Source organism: Dipodomys ordii, unplaced genomic scaffold (assembly GCF_000151885.1).
Source record: "Dipodomys ordii isolate 6190 unplaced genomic scaffold, Dord_2.0 Scaffold26, whole genome shotgun sequence".
Lineage (NCBI taxonomy): Eukaryota > Metazoa > Chordata > Mammalia > Rodentia > Heteromyidae > Dipodomys > Dipodomys ordii.
The window spans coordinates 7665086-7685105 of NW_012267242.1; the positions used below are offsets into that span (position 1 = coordinate 7665086).

The 20020-nt window shown below is 39.9% G+C and overlaps 2 protein-coding genes across 3 annotated transcripts in view; both read right to left on the reverse strand.

Annotated features, from left to right (window-relative positions):
* Positions 1–15960, reverse strand: part of Eprs (glutamyl-prolyl-tRNA synthetase) — a 72221-nt gene extending 56261 nt beyond the window's left edge. The window contains exons 1-6 of the mRNA XM_013014986.1: positions 15802–15960; positions 13127–13211; positions 10593–10692; positions 9501–9657; positions 7697–7836; positions 4611–4701 (exon numbers count right to left, since the gene is read on the reverse strand). Coding sequence (XP_012870440.1) covers positions 4611–4701; positions 7697–7836; positions 9501–9657; positions 10593–10692; positions 13127–13211; positions 15802–15847 — 619 coding nt within the window. The 5' untranslated portion in view covers positions 15848–15960. The remainder of the gene's footprint in view (positions 1–4610; positions 4702–7696; positions 7837–9500; positions 9658–10592; positions 10693–13126; positions 13212–15801) is intronic.
* Positions 15961–19072: 3112 nt separating this feature from the next.
* Positions 19073–20020, reverse strand: part of Bpnt1 (3'(2'), 5'-bisphosphate nucleotidase 1) — a 24509-nt gene continuing 23561 nt past the window's right edge. For both annotated transcript variants that reach the window (XM_013015374.1, XM_013015375.1), the window contains one exon: positions 19073–19515. In XM_013015374.1, the coding sequence (XP_012870828.1) occupies positions 19367–19515 (149 nt within the window). In that variant the 3' untranslated portion in view covers positions 19073–19366. The remainder of the gene's footprint in view (positions 19516–20020) is intronic.

Genomic DNA, 20020 nt, shown 5'->3' on the forward strand with positions numbered 1-20020 from the left:
AAACCACCAGAAAACCGGAAGAAGCTCTATGGCTCTCAAGTGGTAGAGCACTCTCCTTGAGCTGAAGAGCTCAGGGACAGCACCCAGGCCCAGAGTTCAAGCCCAACGACTGAGGGAAAAAAAAAAAAAAAAGCAATGTTCGAAGTGGCCTCTACCTGTAAATTTCTAGCACTTAGGATTCTGAGGCAGAAGGGTCTTGAGTTGAGGTCAGCTTGGGTTACAGACCAAGACTCTATCACCAAAAACTTTTACAAGGAAATTAATTTCCTTGTCCATTATTGTTTAAATTATAATCATTTTGGAAGAAAACAAGGTATGAAGCCAGCTCTTGCCAATTTTTACCACTTTCAGTTTACTACAGCTGTCACCATTTTAAGACAAGTCATCTAGTTCTAATAGCACACCTTTGACATGAAGTGATATTGATATTATGAAAAATACAACTCCATTTATGACAATGAAAGCTGAATGTAGGTGGCTCATGCCTATAATCCTAGCTATCCAGGAGGCTGAGATCTGAGCATCATGGTTAGAAGTCAGCCCAGGTAGAAAAGTCTCCTTGAGACTCTTACCCCCAATTAACCACTCAAAAACTCCAAGTGGAGCTGTGGCTCCAAGTGGTAGAGCACTAGCCCTAAGCAAAAGAGCTAAGGGACAGTGTGTAGGACCTGAGTTCAAACCCCACAACTGCAAAAAAAAAAAGTCAATTAAACATGGCCTTGCACATGCCTAGTAAGCACTCTGCCAATGAATGACACACCAATCCTAACTCAATTAAGTTTCTACAAATTTAGACAGAGGTCCAGATCAGTGATTGGCTTATAAAAAGGGTTTTTGCATGTACAAGTAATAGAACCAACTACAATGTGCAATGCAATTTGGGCTTTTTAAAATTGCCTGCAAAAAGCAGAACTGCATATGCTCTAGAAGATATCTTAGAACAAAAAAGTTATTACACAAAAATTGATGAAATCCCAGAAATGGATGGAGTTTAGTGAAGAATATCAATATTTGTTCATTAGTTATGATAAAGTTAACATATAAATGCAAGATGTCAACACTATGAAAAACTGTATGTAATAAATATAGAAACTTCCTGTAAATCTAAAACTATTCTAAAATAAAGTAACTTAAAATAAAGGGCCATGTATTCCCAGAAACAGAAAACTAGATGTTAACTTGAAGCATGTTTAATTCAGCAATGAGTTACATCATTCAAAAAGATACAGTTACTGATCACCTATTGTTTGAGTTAATGTGTTTAGCTTTAAATATAAAATTAACTCTAAGAAGGATAATGTGGAGCTGACAGTGGAGCTGACAGTGTATGTTTCCCATGAACAAGATGCTGGGAGGGAAGGAAGAAGGAGGAAAAGAGAGAGGAAGGAAGGGGAGGGAAAAAAGGCAATGAGGAAAAAATAAAGGAGAAAGAGAGAGGAGGAAAAAAGGGGAAAGAAAAAAAGGAGGAGGAGAAAAAAGGTCTTAAAGAAAAATACATCTGAATCAGCAATAATGTATATAGCTCTAATAATAAGCTTCAGGAAAAACAATTGAGACTATAAAATACCGTAACTAAAATAATCATCTGAAGAAACAATAGTGAAAGGAAGTAAGAATCATGCTGCTTTAGTTACCAGTAATACTGAATTAGACTTCTGCCATGCACAACAGTGTAATTTTTAGCTACAAGAGCCAGATGGCAGATTTTGAGTTTGGCAAGATATTATTAATACATCGTATGAATCAGCTTCTAAATAGTGCCTTCCTCAAAGGGTTGTTCAGATTAATGACTTACTATATAGAAAGCACTTGTTAGTGCCTGTACTTGTTAGCAAGTATATGGGGATATGATGAAATTTATGAACAGTAATGAAATATTGGTTATATTCCAAATCCCTACCTGTATAAGAGCATCTCTCCGAAAATGACATAATTTAGAACAGATAAACATATTTTATAATATATATGTATTAAATATGCTAATCCAATATTCAAGAAGTGACAGTGATAAAAAAAAGACAAAACATGGCATAGCAAGAAATAGTATTTAAAAGCTACTTATTTATTTTTTTTATCAGTCATGGAGCCTGAACTCTGGGCCTGGGCCCTGGCCCTCAGCTCTTCAGCTGTAGACTACCACTTGAGCCTCAGCCCACTTCTGGCCTTGTCTGCTTATGTGGTGCTGAGGAATTGAATTGAGGGTCTCATGCATGCAAGACAAGCACTGAGCCACCTTCCCAGCCCCTTAAAAGCAACTTTTATCAAACAACTAAGATTAGTAATGCAAATGACAAGTATGACCTTTCATATCAAACACAGAAATAGAATTCTGGGAGGAAAGGACTCATGATATCTTTAAGAACTGAACTATGGCTGGGCATTGGTGGCTTATGTCTGTAATGCTAGCTACTCAGGAGGCTGAGATCTGAGGATCACGGTTTGAAGCTATCCCTGGCAGGAAATTCCATGAGACTTTTAATCTCCAATAAACTGTTCAGAAAAAGCCAGAAGTGGAGCTGTGGCTCAAGTGGTAGAACATTAACCTTGAGCACAAGAAGATAGAGATAGCACCAGACCCAGGATCACAAAAAAAAAAAAAAAAAAAAGAATTGAACAACGTAACATGAATGCTATTTATTTCATTGAGTCACGAATCAATCAAATTTGTTATTTTTTTCAGTCATTTTTTTTTTTCATTTCTTCTACCATCCCCTAGTACAGAAAAGAAGCCATGAGCCAGTGGCTCATGTTTCTAATCCTAACTACCTCAGAGGGTGAGCTTAGTAAAGGTTTGAGGTTCGAGGTCAGCCCAGGCACAAAAGTCCATGATATTCCATTTCCAAAAACAAAAAGACAAGGTAGAAGAATGGCTCAAGTGGTAGAATGCCAGTAAAACAAGCAAGCTGAGCAAGCTCAAGGTTGAGTTCAAACCCTAGCACCAGCAAAATAAAGTAAAAAGTATGCAACTATACAACTGGTTTTTCTTTTAGTTGTTTTTTTATTTAAATGTGGTATCAGGAATTGAACCCAGGGCCTCCTTCATGCTAGACAAGCACTCTACCACCAAGCCACATTCCCAGGCCTAGACTAGTTTTTATGATGAGATCATTTGTAAAGATCTATTAAGTACATAGCTAAAAGAAAATTGTTTGCTGGGTGCTGGTGGCTCACGCCTGTAATCCTAGCTACTCAGGAGGCTGAGATCTGAGGATTGCGGCTCAAAGCCAGCCTGGGCAGTAAAGTTCATGAGACTCTTATCTCCAATAAACCACCAGAAAACTGGAAGTGGCACTGTGACTCAAGTGGTAGAGTGCTGGACTTGAGCTGAAGGACAGCACCTAGGCCCAGAGTTCAAGCCCCACAACAGACAGAAAAACAAGAACAAAAAGAAAATTATTTTCCTATCTGCCTATTTCTGTTATCTACATATTCTATCTACCACAAAAGGATAAGAATGTGAAATTCTTATCTGAAACAAAATCTGAAATTAAAGTTGTATAAAGAATCATTTCAGCTGGGCACCCTGTGGCTCACACCTGTAATCCCAGCTACTTAGGAGGCTGAGATTTGAGGATCACAGTTCAAAGCCAGCCCAAGCAGGAAAGGCCCTGAAACTCTTATCTCCAATAAAACCACCAGAAAAAAAATCCAAGTTGCTACTGTGGCTCAAGTGGTAGAGTGCTGGCCTTGAGCTAAAGGACAACACTAGGCCCAGAGTTCAATCTTCATCTCACAAATTAACACTGTTTTTAAGGTTCAGCATTTAGGTGCACAACTGCATTAGTAATGTGTCTTTAGTAAGGCTTATTTTATTATATTAGTATCACAGGAACTACAAAGCTTGATATTCCTCTTAACTCTGCTTCAAGGAGATGGATGTGAAAAGGCAGACCCCTTCAGGCTTAGGGAATGGTACACAAGGTTTGAAGCAGCCCCATGCTGTGGCTTACAGCCACAACAGTCTTTTCTTAAATGAGTGGACTCTTTGATTATAATTTTCTATGTTTGCCAAGAGCTAATGAGTTTGGGAAACTTGTTACCAATGGAAAGAACTAAGTAGGAATGTATTTTTCAACACATTTCTCCATTTGAGGGAAAAAAATACTGCTATCTAATTCTACTATTAATATAAAAGATGACTGGAAGTATCATACAAATCCTTAGTGAATAAAAGCCCCCCCAAATCTTAGAACACAAATAAAAATTAATCCCTATTTATAGATATTTTTAAATTTAAATTTCCTCCCTCTTTTTTTTTTGTCAGTGCTGGGATTTGAACTCAGGGCCTTGCACTTGCTAGGCAAACACAACCATTGAGCCACTGTGCCAGCCCTTATTTTAATGTTTCTATTTGTAGTATTTTCTTATTTTTATTTAAAATGGGGTAAAATTTCAATGTCTCTTCTATTCTTAATACGCTAAAGCTACAAATTAAAATTCAACTAATATTATGTTAATAATTAAGAACTATTATGACTTTTTAACTCCCATCATCAAAATCTTATTTATTTCCTTTTGTATCAACTCTTTAGTATTAGAAGTTGGGTAACTTTTAAGGTTTTCCCACTAATATATTTAAGTGTAAGTTTGAAATGTATTTCCTTACCCACTAGCTTCTGGAGGAAATCTGACAGTAACCTTTCCCATTTCTGCACCTGGAAGCTCAACAAACTTCCCAACATCTTGTTTTTTCTCAGGTGCCTGAAAAGAAAAACACCAACAACAACAAGCTATACGGTTAAATACTTAAGAATATGTTCACTATACCTACTAAATGACACACTATAGTAGTTATGAACAAAATAATGACTAGACCATCATCCTTGCACTTGGGGACTTAAAAGTCTGATGAAGGAAATAAATAAAAGCACACACCAGTAGTACCGGTAGTGTTTTTAGAGGGTACAGTTAGAACATGTAGTAAAGCTAATCAACAAGCCAGGCACCAGTGGCTCACCCTAGTAATCTTAGCTTTTCAGGAGCCTTTGATCTGAGGATTGTGGTTTGAAGCCAGCCTTAGGCAGGAAAGTCCATGAGACTCCTATCTCCAATTTATCACCTATAAAACAGATATGACTCCAATGGAAGAGCACTAGCTTGAACACAAAAATTCAGGTAAAGTGCTCAGGCCCTAAGTTCAAGCCTCAGGATCACAACAACAACAAAATTTTAAACTGTGAATCAACAATATCCAGGTCTTCAGGAAAAGCTTACAAAGTAGTAAGAACCACATTGGATCTTTCCTGATTTTGGTTTTGTACAGATACGGAGGGTTGAATTCAGGGCCTCAAGCTCTCAATTGTCTTTTTCTACTCACAGACTAGCAATTTACCACTTGAGCCACAAATTCAATTCTAGCACTTCACTGGTTAATTGGAGGTAAGATTCTGTTGCTTTTGTCTGTCCAAGTTGGTTCTGAATAGAGATCTTCTGATCTCTGTCTTCTGGGTAACTAGGATTATACATGTAAGCCACTGACACCTGGTTCCAACCTGCATCTTAAAAAGTGGAAATGTGCCAGGCACCAGTGGCTGCTACTCAAGTAGCTGAGAGCTGAGAATCAAGGTTCAATTTAAAGCCAGCTCCAAAGCCAGCCTGAGCAGAAAAGCCCTTGACACTCTAATCTCCAATTAACCAGGAAGCACTAGCCTTGAGAACAAAAGCTCAGGGTCAGTGCCTGGAGCAGAAATATTTCAGATGGAAAGGCTAAAGGGGCTAAAGGGTTTAAAGGCAAGACACAGAGGCAGGGAAGGGCAATACAGTATCTATGCATAGTATAGGTTCATGAGCAAGGAAGCTGAAATACATTAAGTCCAAAACAGAATGTATAGGCCAGGTAGTGGTGATTCCTGTCCGTAATCCTAGCTACTCATAATGCTGAGGTCTGACAATCACAGTTCAAGGCCAGTCCAGCAGAAAATAAGTCTATGATATTCTTATCTACAATTATAGCAAAATACCAGAAGTGGAGGTGTGGCTCAACTAGTAGAGCACCAGCCTTGAGTGAAAAAGCTGAGCAAAAGTTCAAGCCCCCATACTAACACACAAAGTTTGGACTTGGCTTTTATGCTTCAAGTAATGGCATCCCCTAGGGGAAATGAAATGTTACTTTCATATTTTAAAACACTACCTAGGACAGCTAAGATGCAGAATTAGAGAAAGATAAGACCACATGTGAAATGGTATTTAACAAAGATGCAATAACATAAGCAGAGAAGTAGGGTTGGATACAAAGAAACCCTGTAGATAGGAGAATAAGAGGACTTGTTGACTCATTAGATAGGAAAAAAATGGTAAAGGATTCGCCAAAGTATTAGGCAAATTTTACTACATCAGAAAAACCTTCATTAAATAAGAACTATACTATTCATGTCGACGATGTGAAACCGATCAAATCAGAATGATTCTAGAGAAGAGGACCTTTTCTACTGTACTCTATTCTATATCTTCCTATAGAATTATCAAAAAGATCTGTAGCATCCAAGGACTCAACGGTTAAAAACCAGAAAAGAGAAGATTCAGGAGAAAGACAGTAAAATAATAATAACTAGGTTTAAGGTGTAGATTGAGGGACTGGGACTGTAGTTTAGTGATAGAGTGCTTGCCTAGCATGCATGAAACCTGGGTTCGATTCCTCAGTACCACATAAACAGAAAAAGCCAGAAATGGTGCTGTGGCTCAAGTGGTACAGTGCTAGCCTTGAGCAAAAGAAGCTCAAGGACAGTGCCCAGGCCCTGAGTTTAAGCCCCAGGACTGGCAAAACAAAAAGTGTAGATTGATGGTAGAACATGTGCTTAGCATAGATGAGGACTTGGGTTCAATCCCCAGCACTAAACAACAAAACTAGAGAAAATTTGGTTATATAAAGTTTGAACTGTATACGAAAAATACTGGAGATTCAATCTTTCACAAGTATAAAGATTAGGGCTTTAAGTAATCTACCAGTTAATGTCAAACTAAGATTTAGCAACAGTAGATTCTTCTAAGATAATCCTTTTTCACTGTGAAAAGATAAGGTCATTTCCTGGCAGTGCCTATGAATTCTAGGTTAAGCAAATACTGCCACTGGGATATACTCTCAGTCCCAGAAAATAAGTCTTATGAGTAGCAATAATTTCCTTCTCAGAGCCACACTGAAACATTAGCATTTAAGAAAGGGGGAGGGCTGGGAAGTTGGCACAGTGGGAGAGTGCTTGCCTTGAATGCATGAGGTCCTGGGTTCAATTCCTTAGCACCACATGAGCAGAAAAAGCCGGAAGTGGTGCTGTGACTCAAATGGTAAAGCGCTAGCCTTGAGATGAAGAGCTGAGGGACAGCGCCCAGGCCCAGAGTTCAGCCCCCACAACTGGCCAAAAAAAAAAAAGGGGGGGGAAACGGTCGGACGCCAGTGGTTTACCCCTGTAATCCTAGCTACTCAGGTGGCTGAGATCTGAGGATTGCAGTTTGAAGCCAGCCTGGGCAGGAAAGTCTGTGGCAGTCTTTATCTCCAATAAACTCCACAGAAAAAATGGCTTAAGTGGCAGAGAGCTAGCCTTGAGCACAAAGAACAGCACCCAAGTCCTGAGTTCAAACCTTAGGACTGGCAAAAAAAGAAAAAGAAAAAAAAAGAGAGAAAGGAGGAGAACAAGGAGGGAAAGGTAGGAGAAGGGGGGAGAGAAGAAGGAAGGGAAGGAGGGAGGGAGGCAAACAGGCTTACCACTTTAGCTTTGCTTGTTGAAACATCCCACTTGGTATCTACTGACTGGAAGGCCTGCTGGGCTTCAAGAAAACCAAACCAGCGTTTTACATGAACTGGAGCCTTGTTCTGTTTCATTTGTTCTTGCCATGCAGCACTTCCTATTAGCAAACATAATTTAAAAACTATTCTATAAATCTGCAACCTCAAAAGCAAAGTTCTAACCATGGTTAATTCACGTAAAAGAGATTCAAGTCCTTCTTCTGCAATAAAAAAAATTTACACATGTCCTAACACTTCAATGTATTTTACAGAGTTGAAAAAAATCACTTTTTCTTACTCATGCCACACACACTGTAAAACCAACACTTAATTAAGAAAAAGATTTCAAGATGAACTAGAAAAAACAAAATCAAGATAATCAAGATGCTCTCTGGATGCTGCTGGTAGCTAATACTTGTAATACTAATCCTAACTATTCAGGAGGCTTAGATCCATAGGATCAAGGCTTGAAGCCAATCCAGGCAGAAAAGTAGTGAGAATTCATCTTCAAAATAAACCTAAAACTGAACTGGAGGTATAGCTCAAGTGGCAGAGCACCAGCCAAGCAAGCAACCTAAGTGAGTAATGGATCTTGAGTTCAAACTCCACTAATGGCAAGAAAAAAAAAAGGCACTTAAGTCTGTTTAGCAGTTCAGCATTACAAAGCTACATTCTTAAAAGAACAGTAAGAAGCCAAGAGCCAATGTCTCATGCCTGTAATCCTAGCTACTCAGGAGGCTGAGATCTGAAGACTGGTTCGAAGACAGCGCAGGCAGAAAAGTCCCCCATCAGACTCTTATCTCCAATTAAACACTCACAAACCAGAACAGGAACTATAGCTCAAAGTGGCAGAGTGGTAGCTTTGAGCCAGGCCCCGCGTTCAAGCCCCATGACCAACCAAAAAAAACAAAACCAAAAAACAAAAAAGATAAAAATGAAGGACACTCCCGTAATACTAGCAAGGGAGGCTAAGGTAGGAAGGAGTCAAGTCCAGAGATAAGGGCATGACTCAAGTAGGAGTATCTGCCTAGCAAGTGAGGCCAAATTCAAATCCCAGCGCCTCAATAAAATGTATTTTAAGTAAGTGGATTTTTCTGTATGTAAGTTATATTTCATGAAGCTTTTTTGTCTCTTCAAAATAAAAGGCTAACAGGTTTCCCAAGTTGATAAACACTTCTTCCTATGTGCAGCAAACTAGTTGTAAAAGAGGAATAAGTAACCTCCCAGAAAAGTGACGCCTCAAATCACTAAAATAGCCCTTCTTATAGTCTTAGTGATTTTTCCAATGCGAGCTAAGTGTAATGTCCAAAGTATGGATGAGGCAGCAAAGTGCTGATATAAGAGACTGAGGATTTTAAGCAAGAATGACAAACACAAAGGCAAGAGGAATTTAAAAGAAAACCCCCAGGGCTAGTAGAGGACAAGAGATTCCTGTAACTGGATATAAATAAGAAATTTGGAATGACTACTCTAGATGAACCCTCTTAAGTTATGGCCTAAACATGTGTGTATGTATAGGTTGGGTGTGTACACATACATGCATGGACATGTGTGAATACTTTTTATCCAGCAAAATATTAAAATATTAAATGATCAAAATAAAGTATTTTATTTGAGCTTGGTGGTACATAATTGTAATCCCAGCCTCTTGTGAGGCTGAGGCAAAAATATTGCTTAGGTTTAGGAGTTTAAGGTCAGCCTAAGCAATAGTCAGCCTCCAATTTAAAAAAAAAGAAAAAAGCCAAAATCATAGAATGCATATTTTAAGAGGAATTACTGATACCTTTTAAGGTGGCCCACACACATAGATCTGCTAAGGTCAAGGAGTTCCCAACTAAGTATGTTCTCAAAGACAGGCAATGATTAAGCTCGTTGATGGCAGAAGTAAACAAATTACATGAAGGTAATTTTGTAGACCTGAACTCCAACCAGTGGTCAATCTGTAAACACAAAGAGAGAAAAGAAATACACTGCAGAGTTTAGACTTTTGAAAAAGATGACCACAAGAAAAAATGGCAGTAATCGAGCACAACATATTTGACTTCCTAATATAAAAACATACTTTTCTTATCTCAAATATTTGAATTATGTGGATTCAATTTTAGAAGCACAGGATCTAAGGTGGCACTTAGATAAATACCGTATTTTGTTACTTTCCTGAAGATTTGTGGAAGGGTATTTCAGGAAGAACAAAAAAACATAAGACACTTTAGAACTGATATGCCTACTGCCTTATCTACAAAGCATGAAAACTGGATGGAATGATCTATACAGTGTCATGTGCCCATGATATTCTAGGAAAGTAGGAAGATGAAGATGCACTGAATGCCCCCAAAGTACAATTAGTTTGGGAAAAACAACTTTTTTTTTTTTTTTAAGAAAGAGAAAAATATTCTATTCTCTACTACAGTGGTGATCCAGCCCAGGGCCTGGCACATGCTAGACAAGTTCTCCATCACTGAGCTGTACTAATTCTGAGAATTTTTCTTTTAAAAAAATAAAACCACAGCTGGGCGCCGGTGGCTCACGCCCGTAATCCTAGCTACTCAGGAGGCTGAGATCTGAGGATCTCGGTTCAAAGCCAGCCCGGGCAGGAGAGACCCTGAGACTCCTATCTCCAATAAACCACTAGAAAACCGGAAGTGGCGCTGTAGCTCAAGTGGTAGAGCGCTCGCCTTGAGCTGAAGAGCTGAGGGACAGCGCCCAGGCCCAGAGTTCAAGCCCCATGACCGCCAAAAATAAAAATAAAAAAATAAAACCACAATAAACATTTCTTAATTAACACTGTAGAGACAATGTACTGTAAGACAATATTGTTCTCAAAAATCCAAAAGCAATAAATTAAAATAAACAAAACATACAAATAAGTGTTTACCTCAGTATGTTCCATCAGGTTGGTGCCATAGAGCCCAGCTGTAGTGGCAACTCTGGCCAAATAGCGAAGTATGGAATTCACATCTGTGAACACCACATTCCTAGAGTAAAAGCATGAGGTAAAATATTGCAGTCGCTCTAGTAAACAGTAAGTTGTAAGACTATGGAATATATGTAAAAAATGGAAATCCTAATATACTTTCTAAGTTCTTTTCACTACAGCAAAATAGATTTGCTTACTTACTTACCTGTTTCTATCCAATTCTAATTTGTTATAAAATATGGGGCTAAACCCACTAATTACTTCAGAGTGGTCTATGCGTGCACACGTGCGTGTGTGCGCACACACCCACACCCACACACAATTGTATAATGCCTTCTAATTTTAAAAATACAACTTCATCAAAGTACTATTTCACCAGGATGGTGGTGAGCTAGTACTCAGAAGGCTGCCTAGCCAGTTCAAGAATCTGAATAAAAAGCGTAACACCATCACACACACACACTATTCTGCTAGGATATCTCTGAGGCAAAAACTGAAAAATTATTCCCTAAGGAGTTAAACCAAATCTCTTCTCTGGATAATCTCATCAGCCCAAGAAGGAAAGAACTAAAGACACTGACATCAGAAGTTCCCCAAATGAACAGATTAGCTAGACTTTCCTAGAGTAAGCTCAGAATTAATAGAACCAACTCTCAGTTCAGAAATTACCATTCTCACTGCTTTCATGCTAACTACAAAAGAACTACTACCAGAGGTTGTCAGATGTTTGAAAAAAGCCTGTAATTTTAAAGACAGTGACCAAAATAAATAATGAAACAAAAATTGCAATCAGGGCTAAAGGTATAGCTTAGTGGTAGTATATACAAGCTTAAGACCCTAGGTTCAATCTCCAGCATCTTTACAACCAAAGAAAAATAAACATATAAACAAATAAATTAAGAACAGGGTATTATAAAAGGATTATCCAGAAACATATAACAGAACTCTCAAAGGCTAGCATAGTGTCTGACACCTGTAATTCCAGTATGCAAGAGACAGAAACCAGAGGATGTTCAGTCCAACGCTGCCTGAGCTACATAGAAAAGCCTTGTTCTAAAGAAACCAAACAACAACAAAGAACAAAAACCCCAGAGCTCTGATAAAAATATGTGATAGCAGAAATTAAATGTCATCAAGAAATATTGGATAATAAAATTGAAAAAAAACTAGAAACAAAAGAAAATGCAGATGAACAACTTAAGAAAACAGGAATTACCTGAATACTCTCATTAATAAAACAGAAAATGGAGCTGGGGGTGGGGGAGCTGGGAATGTGGCTTAGAAGTACAGTGTTTGTCTAGCATGCATGAAGCCCTAGGTTTGATTCCTCAGTACGGCATAAACAGAAAAAGCCAGAAGTGGCATTGTGGCTCAAATGGTAGAGTGCTAACCTTGAACAAAAGAAACTCAGGGAGGGGCTGGGAAGGTGGCTCAGTGATAGAGTGCTTGCCTTGCATGCATGAAGCCCTGGGTTCAATTCCTCAGCATCACATAAAGAAAAAAGCCAGAAGTAGCACTGTGGCTCAAGAGGTAGAGCACTAGCCTTGAGCTGAAAGCTGAGGGACAGTGCCCATGCCCAGAGTTCAGGCCCCAGGACCGGACCAAAAAAAAAAAAAGAAGAAGAAGAAGCTCAGGGACAGTGCCCAGGTCCTGAGTTCAGACCCCAGGGCTGGCACAAAAAAGAAAAAAGAAAACAAAATGAAGCTGGGTACTGTCTACACCTATAATCCTAGCTATTCAGGAGGCTAAGATCTGATCATGGCTGAAAGCTAGCTCAGGCAGAAAAGTATATGATACTCTCATCTCCAATAACAACCAAAAAGCTGGATGAGGAGCTGTGGCTCAAGTAGCAGAGTACCAGCCTTTGGCAAGAAAGTTAAAAGACAGTGTACAGACCATAAATTCAAGTCTCTTATATAAAGCCAGGCCACAGTGGTGGACACCTGTAATCCCTGCAGAATGACCCTGAGTTTCAGGCTAGCCTGGGTCACATAAGGACTTGTCTCAAAAATAAATAAATCTTTACATGTAAATCTTTCTTCACATTTCTAGTTTTTTGTTTTTGTTTTTTGTCAGTCATGGGGCTTGAACTCTGGGCCTGGACGCTGTCCCTCAGCTCTTCAGCTCAAGGCTAGCGCTCTACCACTAGAGCCACAGTGCTACTTCCGATTTTCTGAGTGGTTTATTGGAGATAAGAGTCTCACGGCCTTGCCTTCCCAGGCTGGCTTTCAACCATGATCGATAGATCTCAGCCTCCTAGGTAGCTAGGATTACAGGCCTGAGCCACTGGCGCCTGGCATATTTCTAGCTCTTAAAAACAGATAATGAGTGAAATCACATAGCTAGCTGACAAATATAAATCCCTGTATTCCATCCTTTTAGAATAAAAAGCTCACTTCTTTCTAGGAACAACTCACCAAATGAGCAAGTGAAATAAGCATATAATATTTAATGCTGATTATTTTTAATAGTACTGAAAATAGAGCACTTACTCAGAAACATGAAGAAGAGTCTCTTTTCCTTCTTCAACAGAAATGCTGACATCACCTTTCACATGTTCTACTGCCAGCAACGCTTCTAAAAATGGAGGATGAAAAGATTTATTTCTGTTTAATGACAACTCAATATTTATAACTTGGATCATAAAAGCAGTAAGGATGAGTCAATAATCCAGCATTAAGTCTTAATGGGAATAAGCTATTTTCTCAGTAGTTTATAGTTTAGAAAGCCTACAGGAAGTCTTATGTTTTATCTCAGAGAAATAACTGAAGAGCAAACTAAGGCTTGGACTACCATGGTAGTCAGCATCTGAAAGCCGAATTAAGGCAATCTTGATCTCAAATTCTAACACTCTGCATTTCAAATTAAAGCCTCAGTATTGGCATGCAGACACAGACACACACAGAGAACACATTGAGTATAGTTGCTATGAATTTTTACATTGTAAAAAGAGAAATGTTCTTCTCACAGAAAAATGCTACCTATTAAATGTAAAAATAATTGTACAATTGGAAGGTCACCATGACAATCAACATCATAAATTAGATCCTGAAACAATGCATGGATGAAAGGAGCTGTTCATATGGTTCAGTTTGCTCCATTAAATTATCTGTAAATTGAAAGAAAAAACTGCAGCTGGGAAAGTGGGCTGACACCATCTTAAGTGATCAAGGATAAAATCATTAGGAATGGGAAAATTCAACTCATGTATCACTAATGGGCTGCAATGATAAATAAGAAATCATATTTGCAATGGAGAACAAGGATTATTGTGTTATTCCTGCCAAAGATGCATAGAATAAATCTGACTACAAGGAAATGTCAGACAACTAGACTAGGGGGTACTCAAAAGTAAGTGACTTTTAATCTTCAAGGACAAAGCTATGAAAATCAAGGTTAGACCATTAACCCATTCCAGATTGAAAGAAACGGGGAAGACATGACAATACGGTGGTCCTAGACAGAATGTGGACTTTGCTTATGACAGCTATTACTGGAACAGTTAGTGTTAGATTAATAGCGTTTGTAGGTATGGGAATTGTATCAATGTGTATTTTCTGACTTTGATGGTTGTGTATATCAGGTACAGAGTGTTTGCTTGTGGGAGATGTACACTTGGAAGATTCTAGGGAGGTAAAGTACCAAGTTCTCTCTCCTATCATTTTTATATATGAACTTATTTTAACATTAAAAGAACATAAACTATACATATAATATAGGGAAAGTCTAACAATGTAATCTATTTTTGCTAAATGCTTCATTTAATTTTATTGAAGATAAAACATGGAATTTGAGCAAGTGAGAAAAATTAACTGAAAGTCAAGAGAAGCAACTAGAAAATTAACATATATATTCTAAAACTGGTACAGAGTTCAAAATGACAAATTTCTTGACTCTTCTAATATTGACAAAATAGCTCTGAGTTCTGTAACTTATAAAGAAAACAGATCTATTATCACCAGAGTGATTTTCTAAGTGACGTAAGTTAGAATCACAGCTATTTATTACACACCTAAAAGGTGTCAGAACTTTATCTCTAAGTCTTATTTCATTCCACCTTTCTTATACAAGGAAAGGGAAAGTAAGCAAGGAACACATCCAAGTTCCACAACTTGTACTTAGCAGTCAGGACTGAGGCTTAGGCCTCCATCAACCAAATAAATGCCTTTGCCCACAACCACTAGACAGTGGCTAAACTATTATCTAGTGCCTTTCCATCCCCAAATCAAATCTACTTCTTTTATAGAGCTTATTGATTTGCTGTGATGTTAACACATAATTACTGGAACCAATATACTAAAACGTTATCATTTTAATTATTCAAGCCGGCTAATGGTTTATAGGGCCAGGAAGGGGGATGGGAGTTGGGTAGTGTAGTGCTTGCCTAATATATATAAAGCCTTTCTCAGAAACACACGCTGTTTTTAATATGCGCAGACAAACATCAACCTCGAGAATCATCCCCACATGACTCTTCCTATTTAAAATTCTCTAAAATACTTTATGTGCCTAGATCCTTAATATGCATTAACATAAGCGAGTTTATTAAGCTTAAATTCTTCAGGGTAATTTCTCAAAGTAATGAAAAAGTCGAAATCCTAAGCGATCTAACCACCACAGCAATCGCAGGCTGAACTCAGAAGCTGTATCAAGAAAGCAGTACGGCTGACATTTGTGGAGTACATCACCCCATCAGTCTATGTGCCTACATACTCCACCACCTTTAAATAAAAATGAGTGCGCTCTCATGTAACATTCTAAATGCTATCATGACCTGTTCCCTTTGAACTGGATAAAACATATAAGTCGGGTCAAGTGAATTCGGGATCTTGGGGAGAATGTGAACAAGTGGGGAAGGAAACATGCTATTTCTAAGAGGAGTCACCCCACCGAGAGAAGATCCCAAATGAAGACTCCAGTGGCCCGGGCTAACACCGCGCCTCCTCCCACACCCTCGCAGACAGACCTAGGCAAGGGAGGCCTCCGGAGGCCCGGGACTGGGCCGTGGGCCCCGAACGACTCAGTTCAGTCAGGGGTTAAGTAAAGCCAGGCCGCATCTTCCAGACGGTGACTGCCACTGCGCCAGGCCGGGCCCCGGCGACATCCCTGCCCCGCACCCCTCCGGCTGATGCAACCCCGCACAGGCCGGGTGGCCTCGGCTCCTTACCCAGGGGAGGGTCTCCGGGATTCACCGTGAGACAGAGCTTCGCCATCGCCTCGGGTCTGTAGGCTCACACAGTCGGGACGCTGAAGCCACACGGCAGACTGACTGCAAGCGACAAGGTGCAACGTGTGCAAAGCGCGCCGCACGCCAACGCCGCAGCAGGTCCCGCCCCGCCCGCGTGCCGCGACCGCTGACGTCACAGCGCAAGACGACGTGCGTCATCACAGCGCGTCTGTCTCTAACCGGGGCCTCCGGACACGCCCGCGAGTTGGGATCCCGCGGGTCTGGGCCCACGTGACGTTGCGCCACTGAGTGAAGCCGAGGATGATGTGGCTTTTGCTGTTAAGGTGTAAATAAAACAACAAAAAACACTTTTACTTTCATCGTGCCTCACATGACAGCAACGCACACTAGAAAACACAAAATTACTCGTAAGTAGTCCACCCAGGCCAGGCCAACCGATTGCAGGTATTATTAACTTCTTGTGTGAGAAAACTGAGGCCCAGTGTCGAAACAGCCGGCTCTTGTAGTATCTTTAATCGTACAAAGAGGTCGTTCAGCCTCGTCAGGGCGTCCCGATCAGTGTCACCCGCTTCCTCGTTCTCCCCATCTCTCCCCACCCCACCTGTCCCCTAGGTTGTCCTAGCTCCGTTTGAAACATCCTGTTTTTAAAGGTGGTCATGGAGCTATGGAAGAAAGGAATCATGGTAGATGACCGCGGTGTATTAAGAAGTGGAACGGTAGCCGGGCGCTGGTGGCTCACGCCTGTAATCCTAGCTACTCAGGAGGCTGAGATCTGAGGATCGCGGTTCAAAGCCAACCCCGGGCAGGAGAGATCGTGAGCCTCCTATCTCCAATAAACCACCAGAAAACGGGAAGTGGCGCTGTAGTTCAAGTGGTAGAGCGCTTGCCTTGAGCTGAAGAGCTGAGGGACAGCACCCAGGCCCAGAGTTCAAGCCCCACGACCGACCAAAAAAAAAAAAAAAGAAGTGGAACGGTGTGTCCATCCGCACAGTAGAAAGTTGGTGTGTGAGGATACCATGATAATCTCTGGAGGGAGAGGGAGGTTGTTTTCTGTTGTTCTGGTGCCAGTCCTGGCGCTTGAACTCAGATCCTGGCCACTGAGCTTTTATGTTCAAGGCTAACACTCCACCCCTTGAGCCACAGCTTTTTTGGTAGTTAATTGGAGATAAAGAGTCTCCCAGACTTTCCTTTGAACCGCCATCCTCAGATCTCAGTCTCCTGAATAGTTAGGATTAGAGGCTTGAGCCACCATCACTCTGCTAACCCAGTCTGTTCTACATGCTGTTTCCATTGCTGTTCTTGTGTGGTGAGGACCTTAGCAGGCAATGCAGACAGTCCTGCCTAGCTGGATTGACAGGGTCATGATTCTTGGTAGATACGAAGTATTAACATAATGCATTCTTTTTTTCTATGAATGTTTTGGAGTATGTGATATCTTATCTGGAGTTGGTACATGAATCCTAGACCCTCGACTTTTCATTTCTTTGGACCACCTGTATGTGCAGTAAGTCTGTTTAAGATCAGAAGAGGATTTTTCATCTACCTTTTATCTGTGGCCACTCATGCCTCTTCCCAAGACTCAAAGTGCTCCTCCCAGTTTGAGAAAGGTCTACTTCACACACTGTGTGTATACTTGCTGGACTATCTTGGGTTTTTCTGCTCTGTTCTTTATTTTTTGCTTATGTGGTGCTGAGGAATTGAACCCAGGGCCTCATGTATGCAAGGCGAGCACTCCACCACTGAGTGACCTTCCCAGCCCGTTATCTTGGGTTTTTCATAAGAGGAGTGACTACTAATAATTCAGGGGAGCACAACCACATATGGTGTCTTTTGTTTCAATTCTTGCACAAAGAACGTAACCTGAAATAACCAGTTAATTAATCCATTATTTTCCTATTGTTCTGTTGTCTCCTTATCCCACCTTTCAATGCATGCTGCTGTGCATGCATTCTGTTGTTGGCTGAACTGCCTGTCCTCGTATCTGGGGAGTAAACTTTTGCTTATGCATTGGCACTTGACTGATCAAGGTGCCCACATTGAATTCCTTTGTGGGTGTACTTTTGCATTTGTACTCTTACTTTCTCCATACTAAATCATGCTCAACTAAAATTTCTGTGTCAACGTTGAATTCTTTCTTTGATGAGACTAAGAAGTGTCATTTGTCTTCACTGACAAATTTGGAATAAAAAAATTAAAATAATTAAGAGAGAAAAAAGTGCTTACTTTCTTGAAGACCATCACTATTAAGGGAAATTGCTTCTAAAGGTTAACAGGATTTTTAAAAAACATGGTTTTATTAGAGATCAAGTATAAGCAGGCATGGTGGCTCAAGTCGTGTAATTCGAGCTACTTGAAAGGGAGCAACTGTGGTTTCAGGCCAGCCCAGGCCTGAAATTCATGAGATTCTATATCACAACTAATGGTTGGGCATAGTGGCACAGCTTGTCATCCTCAGAATAGGAGGAAGTACAAGGAGCAGAAGATAGCAGGGAAGATTGCAGCCTAGGCTGGCCCAGGCATTAAGCAAGACTATCTTAAATACAACAAACTCAAAAAGGGGATGAAGGCATGGCTTAAGTGGTAGAGAATCTGCCTTGGAGATTTGGGGCCTTATGGTCAATCCTCAGTACCCAACATGACATTATAAAGTTTTATAAAGATGTAATGAAAATGAATTAATCTCATAATAAAGGATTTATAATTTTCAAATAATTCTATAAAGCTGATAAATAACATAAAAACTAGGATTCAGGAAGTGGTGCTGTGGCTCAAGTGGTAGAGCACTCGCCTTGAGCTGAACAGCTGAGGGACAGCGCCCACGCTCAGAGTTCAAGCCCCATGACCGACAAAAAAAAAAACCCAAAACAACAACAACAAAAAAAAACTAGGATTCAATAATTTATTTTAAAGAAACTTTCCCAACAAGTATACCATCAACATACATAGTAATATTATATATATATATTTATAATTGGAGTAAGAGCGCTTTAAAAATTACCCTGAAAAATAAGTGAAATACTAGAACAACTTAATATTTTGTGCCCTAAAGAAATCTGGTTTCGGAATGTTGATTAAATAAATGATCTAGATAGTAAGGTAGAACTAAACATTTCCCCCCATTTTTCCACATAAAAATAAGAGAAAAAAAGACCTCACACTGAATTTATAAATTCTCTCTGTATGTAAACCAGTCTGGCTGATTAGTTCATAAAATTAAATTTCTTGTTTTGTTTTTTCTTCTTCTTTCTCTTGTGTAGCCCAGCCTGACCTTGATGGCTTGGAATTTGAGGTCCCCTTCCTCTCAAGTAGTTGGGAGTTACAGGCGTGTATCACCATGCCCAACAGGAAAAAGAATACACAAAATTTATTATATGTCCAAGGTATTAGATCCCTAGAAAGATAAATTCTTTAAGCTATTTTCTATTCCTAAGTAACAAATACAAGTCACTGATCAATAATCAATAAAGAGTTCTAATTCCTTCCAATCAGCTTTAAAATGTATTGTTTTGAGAACCAAGTCCACGAGGCTAAGTAAATGATTCCTTTAAGGAACAAGTGCTTTCTTAACAGATTCTGGGACTCGGCTTGCATAGTAGTCATAATTCCTTAGTGTGGCCAGGACACCTGCAGAGTTCATATGCTTCACCTCCTTATTGTACTGAAGGGCATTCCCATGGACATCGGTTAACTTTCCTACAGAAAACATCAACAAAATGTTAGTGGATAGTTGGATCATATTTCAAGTATTTTTAAGGGGTGGAGTGAGGTGCTATGTATTGAACCCAGAGCAGGGCACATACTAACCACAGGCTCTACCACTTAGCTACCTCCTTGACATATCCCTTCTAGTTATTTTTAAATGACTATTGCCTCTCTAAAAGAATCCCATAAGTTCTGGAAAAAATGTAAGGAACCATAAAGTTCAGATTTTTATTTTATTTTTATTTTTGCCAATCATGGGGCTTGAACTCTGGGCCTGGGCGCTGTCCCTGAGCTCTTCAGCTGAAGGTGAGTGCTCTACCACTTGAGCTACAGCACCACTTCCAAAGTCAGCTTTTAATTTCCATGAATTTAAGACTCTTTTTTTTTTTTTGGTCCGGTCGTGGGCCTGAACTCTGGGCCTGGGCGCTGTCCCTCAGCTCTTCAGCTCAAGGCTAGCACTACCACTTGAGCCACAGCGCCACTTCCAGCTTTTTTC